Here is a 7,316-nt window from a genome sequence, read left to right on the forward strand (position 1 = left end):
TTATTTTCATATTGACTTTTGCAATTTTTACAATGCATCCTACTGTAAAGTGTTTTTTCTTCATAAATTGATGCAGTTTGTAAACATATTCTACGATCTATAATGTTATTGTTGTATATTATTTTGTTCTTAGTTTGACCGTTAAAGGGTTAACCGTGTCCAAAACAGTAAAAACTCAAACACAAGAACGGTAGCAGTGCTGGGAGATCCTGTATCACTTTTTCCAAATTCACAGCCATCCTCACTTTGAGCTTGTCTCCATGGCAACACAGACACAACACAGGGACTTGGCGCTGACTGAGATGTTACCGAATACATCTCCGACGAAAAAAAAAGAAAAAGAAAAGTAGGCAGTGGAGCCCGCAGGGAGTCACACTGAGCCTTGGAAACGCACTCTGATGACTCATGCTCCCAGGATGCACTACAAGGGGCCGTGACAGATGACTGTGGCTCGCCAGATTACACGCCGGTCCTCCGCTGAGGCCTCGGCTCTAATGATTCACTTCACAGCCGCTCTGCTGTTGAACAGCCGCAGCGCTCACACTGTCGAGATTTGTCCTCCAGCAGTGAGACAAACGGCTGATCGCTGAACGTGATAAACGTCTCACAGATGAGTTATTTACCGCTTGTAAGTTGTGCTGCTGAGATGCTTGAAAGGGTTTTGTAATGTTTGAAACTCGAGCGCTTTGCTTTTGATTTCTTTCAAACACATGGCCTCAAGGCGATTAGCAACTTAAGAGGACAGGACCTAGAAATGAGCAAGAAATTGTTAGAAAATGAAATAAAACCACGACACTTACCAGAAAATTAGCAAAAAAAAACAAACAAAAAATGGAAAAAAAAGGAAATTACCTGGAAAAAAATACTTAACATATATTAACTCTGTAAAATAATTTTAAATATATCATTATAATGATTAGAAGTGTAGTTCTCTAGAATTTTTTTCTTGCTTTTTAATAATCATTTTGTAAAACTACAAATTTTTGCAATTGACGGGACATTTCTTGCAAAGTTGTTGATTGCCTTTATTACTAAGATTTTTAAAAAATCAAGAATATTTTTATTAAATTTAAACACACTGAAATTATACAGAGCATGGACAAGACAAACACAGCACTGGTGTTTTGTCTTGTCCTAATGTTTTTGAACAAAATGAAGTTTGCTGGGAGTTTAAAAGTTTAAATACCGGTGAAAAGCAAACAAATGCAGCAGAAAAAGTGATTCTGATCCAGGTTTCAAAGGGTTAAGTGACAGCAGGCATCTTTAGTCCTTTTAGACCTTTAGCAGCTCTCTGTGTAGAAAGAAGAAATACTTTCTTGTAGGATTTTTTTGTGTTGCTTAAATGTGGAATAATATAACTCACTTTAATTACGACATTCGAACATAAACTCAATACTTGAATAAAAAAAAGAATCCGTCTAAAATATGGTTACAAATAACCTTGAAAAGGTCTTTAAAAGTATTTAATCTAATGTGTAATAGCTGTAGACACCCTGTTAAATTATAAGGTCACTTTGGAGTTTTTGCTTTAAAAAATGATAATTAATCAATTGTCAGAGTAGTTTATTTATTTTCTACTAATAAGCTGTTTCATTAATCAGCTAATTGCTGCAGCTCCACTTCAGAGCTTTGTCCAAACAATCTGGTTCCTTAATCCGTCAGAAGTCACTCGGCTTATTTTGCTTCAAAGTGCAGTTTGGTTTTGTAACCTGTTGATTAGTTTCTGTTGTGTAACGTCCAGCAGAGTTAATGCACGTTACGTGACAGCTGTGATGACCGAATCACCTGTGTGTCACGGTTTGTTGCATTGTTGTTTTCATGTTCGGGAGCAAACAACAACAAAACGCAGCGATGGTGACAAGCAAACAGCCGACAGAGCTCTCATTCATGCAACAAGCGGCTTGTGTTAATTCCCTGTTTGGGTATATTCAGGCTGCAGCTTGTATTGTAGTGCCAGTTATCCAGTAAGCTCTGTTTAGTAACAAGCTATTGTTTGTTTGTGCACGGCCGCGCACATGATTCACAGAGTGTGAGTCAGAGAGGGAGACCAAAAAGGAGAGCGCCGGGTCACACAGATGGTCATAATTAAAGGGTTTCGTCCCAAAATGAGATGTCGGGCATTTCTAACTCGACGTGCCGCATGGTAACGGTGCCCTCTTTTCTCCTTCTTTGCCTCCCTCTAATCTACTCAGAGCATCAGCTGGAATATCTTGAAAAATCCACCGTGACTCGTGGCTCAAAATTTAGGGACGAAACTCAAAGAGAAGCCATTAACCGAGGAGTAAAACGTCTTATTTCCTCTGTCTCGCAGAGCTCGACGCAGGAGATCGGCGAGGAGGCCGAGGAGGACGCCATCTTCACCATCACGCTGAGGAAGGTGCAGCTCCACCAGTCGGCCAGTAAGGGGCAGCGATGGCTGGGCGTGGAGACGGACTCGGCCCTGAGCCTCTACGAGACCTGCAAGGTGCGCACCATCAAGGCCGGCACGCTGGAGCGGCTGGTGGAGTACATGGTGTCGGCGTTCAGGGGCAAAGACTCCACCTACGTCACCATCTTCCTCTGCACGTACCGCTCCTTCACCACCACCAAGCAGGTGCTGGATCTCCTGCTCAACAGGTAACGTGACGGCACACCTGCAGCTCTCAGTCTGAGGGATAAATGTTAGGGGTCACGAAATGATTTTTTACAAAAAGGACTCAATAATATGTATCTGTTAATGCAAAATTAAGTTTTTGTTCAAATTTTTCTCAGAATTTACCTCCTCAGCCCTCTGAGGATCTTTCAGTAGAAACAATCTTGGAAAGAAAAAGTACTCGCAGTTCATGTTCATACTAACGCTGGGACGCAAAAGCGCCTTGATATGTCAACTGTCGCATTTCTCCGTGACTGTCAGCAAGCGATTCTGCTCCTCTGCGGTTTTCTAATCACGCAGAGAGCTCTGTCTCTGTTTGCTTGTGTGTCTCTGTTTGCTTGTGTGTCTCTGTTTGCTTGTGTGTCTCTGTTTGCTTGTGTGTGTGTCCATTCGTCTCTCTCTCGCTCTCTGTTTAGACACAACAGACAAACATATAATAACAATAACAATAATTGATATAGCTCCTTTCAAAACAGCGTTCTATAACAGTAGCAGCCAAACGATAATGCCGAACAACGGCCAAACAAGGATTAAGGAAGAATTACACAAAAGATTAGAGGCAAAAACATTGTATTGTATCATTATAGTGTATCATCATGTCGTATCGTATCGTATCATATCGCATTGTATCGTATCGTATCGTGGTAACTTATCATATTGTAGGAACTGTTATTTATTATTCCACAATTGTCTATGTTCTGTTTTTCGGTTAAATGCTTAACATTAGACGTATGTTAGTGCAACTGTGTGTGTATTCTCTCTATCCCAGCTGGTATTGGAAAAGTAAGATCTTCCATTTTCTGAAAATTCAGCAGCACGAGAAACAAGCTGAATAAACAGATCGAGAACTAAAATATCGCAATACACTTTTTCAGAGAAACCTAAATGGTTACTGATGGACGATGTCATCTGTAATTAAAATGGTTCACTCGTTCTTCTCTTTTTTTAATAATTTCATTGCTTTTCAAGCCAGACTTTATGCAGTTCTCTACAAAACCACAATTTAAAGCCTTCTGATACAGACTTAAAAATGTATTCATAAATGTGAGAAGGTAAATATTGCAAATATTTTATTATATTTCATTCCAAATGCTCTGATTTTTTTTAAATTTAGTGAAAACATTAATGTTTGTACACCAGCGATTTTATTTTATTTTATTTTATTTTATTTTATTTTATTCACTGCATTTTTTGGCTGATAAATCTGTTACAGAAGGCTTAAGTTTAAAAAAATATGTTAAAATATAAACGTGTGCTACAAGTAACGCTATTTCTTAAAAGATGAATGAAAGCAGAAAATCAAAAAAGATTAAAATATTCAGATTTTAAAGTTGGTGTGTTTTTATGATTGAGGGTCCTCTTTATTTCAAGTTCGATGCATGCTGTGTTAAAATTCAATCATAATGCATATATAAAAGATTTCCTCTGTAGCTGTAATTGTTGCTTTTATAATATCGCTGCTGAACCACACTGATCTCGTGTTTCTGTTTTAGGTATGCAAAGCTCCAAAACGTCCCTGCAGCCGCAGCGCACCGAGTCTCCCAGGACGACAGCACAGAGCTGAGAAAGTGAGTCTGCTGCGACCTTCAGCGCCGAGCTGCCAACATTAATCACCGAGAACACTCTCAGCGGCGAGCCTCGTCCCGCTCCTCCCCGACTTAAAGGGATATCTGCAGAATTTAAAGCTCCGGCAGATTATTTTTCACCGCGAGACTCCTGTCAGACTGCAGCTGCAGGAGTTCATGAACTATTAAAAAGATCATAAATCAAACAAAAAGCACTTAAGCGTTTGCTGCCCTCTCTGGCTGCAGTTTCAACAGAACACACTGTTAGCGTTATTAGCATTGCTAGATAAAAAACACACAGAACATACAGAAGTTCAACAAGCGCTTTTGTGTTGTTTTAGCAGCACGAGTGTATCTCTGTGAAATCAATAGTAGCTGTTGACTTATTAACATTATTGGCAAACATCCTTAAAATGACACCACTGCTGGTTTAAAGACATTTTGCATTTTCAGATAATTTATAAAGTATGCAGATATCTTTATGAGACAAAAAACGTGCACCGAGCTCTATCTTTATGCTGAAGTAGGATTATATTTTACGAAGTGGTGGAAGAAGTACTCGGATTTTTTAATCAACTATGAGTAGCAATACTACAGTGTAGAAATACTCTCCTACAGGTAAAAACTTTAGTAAAAGTACAACAGTATTAGCATTAAAAAGAAAAAGTGCTCAGTCTGCAGAATGGCACATTTCACTACTATACACATTTATATAATTGGATTATAATTATTAATGTAAGAATGTATAAGAAAAAGTGCTCAGTAAATTGGTAAATTTTAAGCTTATTTTTTATCTCACAAACTGCTGGGTAGTTTAATCTATAATAATATATTGTAATTTTTCACTTTATTTATATTTTATATTGATAATTTGAACCTGTTAAGTAAAAAAAGGGTCCAAATAAAATAAGAATATTTTCCCCTGGAGTTATAGTGGAGTGGAAGTATTAAATGGCATAAAATGGAAATACTCTTTATTAAACATCACGGCACATGGAAAGAGAAAACAACGTCGGTTAACAATAAGAATCACAGTTTAAAATGAATAATAATAATAAGAAGAAGAATCTAACATGATTCATTAAAATACTTTTTAAAAAGTAGGGAAAAAAACGACCTGAAATTAGCAAAGAAAGCGAAAAATAACAGAACAAACAACAAAACAACAAAATTGAGAATGACCAGAAAAAAATAAGAATGAAAAATATAATAATAATAATGATGATGATGATAATAGTTGTAGTAAATAATAGTGATCAAAATAACTCATTAAAGAAATTTGTTAAAAGTTGAAAGAAAATTACCCAAAATTAGCAAAAAAAAATAAAAATGGAAGACAAATAAAAAAACAAAAGAAAGAAAACGTGCAAAAAACATCAGATTTCTTTTCTTTTTTCATATATTTGTATAATAAACTGAGCTTTCCTCACTCAAAATAATTTATTGCAGTGACCTCAAAGCTAAAATCTTAAAATTGTGCCTCAGATCTTTAATTTACATCCTGACGTCTTTTATTTCCTTTCTCATATTCATGACGTTCTTGTTTCCGTGTTGCAGCACTGTCTCGTCCATCCTGGGCGCGTGGCTGGACCAGTACTCCGAGGACTTCTGGAGCCCCCCGAACTACGACTGTCTGCACCAGCTCATGTCCTACCTTCACCTCCACTTCCCCGGCTCGGACCTGGAGCGCCGCGCCCGCAACCTGCTGGCCCACTTCCACCGCCGACAGCAGTGTGAGCCTGATCCTGATGGTATGAAGGCAGGACAGGAGAGGGACGGCAACAGGGCAGGGAGGCCAGAACAGAGACTAGAGTCCAGGTCCATGAAGAGGTGTAGCTCAGAGAGGAGGGCTAGATTTGTTTTTGATACAGGTGGAAGAAAATACACGAAAAGCATAAAACCCTCATTTACTCCTTAATATCTTTATGGGCAGTTTAATTTACAGCGATGCTTCATATTCTGTGAGATCATCATAAGTTTATAGCGTGGCTGAACCATGGATCTCTAAAACTTCACAAATTATCATAATAATTATTATTATTATTTATTATTATTCTTTCAGTTCATTTTCTTGCAACTTTTTTCTTAATAAATTATGTTGGATTGCTATTTTTTATTGTATGGACTATTTCGGATTTTTGGAGTAAGGGTATAGAAAAACATAATGCATTTGAATAGTGATTTGGACATGGATTGAATTGGGGTTAAGCCCTTAGATTTGTTTCATTGGACATGAAGGGGATTAAAAACTCATATTATGTGACAAGTAACTGAAGTAAAATATACTAAGTACAGTATTCACCTCATAGAAGTAGTGAAGTAGAAGTATATGGTGCATAAAGCTGAAATATTCAAGAAAACAACAAGTAGCTACCTTGAATTTGTACTTGAGTAAATGTACTCAGTTACATTCCACCACAGATGATGCAAACAATTTGTTCAGCTTCATGCAGCTGCAGAAAAAAGCGTCCGTTCACACGCTGTAACAGTCAAACTACAGAACGGTTTGGTTTGTGGCGATAAGGACTCGCCGTCAGCACACGAGATTGAGCACAGACGTCGAGGTCAAAGAGAGGACGAGAGCAGCAGCAGAGCAGGAGCTGTGTTTGTGTCCAGCTCGGGTTCAGGCAGAGTCGTGAAAAAGATGGTTTTTTTTATCTTCAGGGGAGCACATCGGCTGCCCTTTCGCTACGCAGGAAGAGAGCGGCTTTGAGGACGAGCTTCCGGCCTTCAGCTTCCTGTCGTTTGACCCCATCATGGTGGCGGAGCAGTTCACGCTCATGGACGCGGTGAGGATGTTTTTTTTGTTTTTTCCTTATCAGCTGATTTTGTCTCTTTTTTAAGCACCGTTCACTTCCGCAGTCGCTCATCTCTAAAGTTTCACAGCATTCAAATCAGTGAAACACATAAAACACTGAAACGATCTGATATTTGTTGCTTTTTCATTTGATGTTGAAGTTTTTAGCTGAAAAAAGGAAACAAAAAAAGACTAAAATAATTAATCCTCAGGGCTGACTTTAATATTACACACACTCGCATCGCTCTGCACACAAAATGCGCTTTTCAAACTCAAGCTTTAAAAAATATTAGACATTAATATTATTTTCTACTTTTATTTT

At 38.1% G+C, this 7,316-nt stretch overlaps 1 protein-coding gene across 1 annotated transcript; it reads left to right on the forward strand.

The window, feature by feature from the left end:
- Nucleotides 1-440: 440 nt before the first annotated feature.
- LOC121967016 (ral guanine nucleotide dissociation stimulator) lies at nt 441-6,986 on the forward strand (the record flags this gene model as incomplete). The annotated part of the gene is made up of 5 exons (XM_042517072.1): nt 441-566; nt 2,312-2,616; nt 4,126-4,200; nt 5,755-5,948; nt 6,862-6,986. Coding segments are annotated over exons 1-5 (825 nt in total), but the record flags the coding sequence as incomplete, so codon positions are not given.
- Nucleotides 6,987-7,316: the final 330 nt, after the last annotated feature.

Source organism: Plectropomus leopardus, unplaced genomic scaffold (genome assembly GCF_008729295.1).
Source record: "Plectropomus leopardus isolate mb unplaced genomic scaffold, YSFRI_Pleo_2.0 unplaced_scaffold2664, whole genome shotgun sequence".
NCBI lineage: Eukaryota > Metazoa > Chordata > Actinopteri > Perciformes > Serranidae > Plectropomus > Plectropomus leopardus.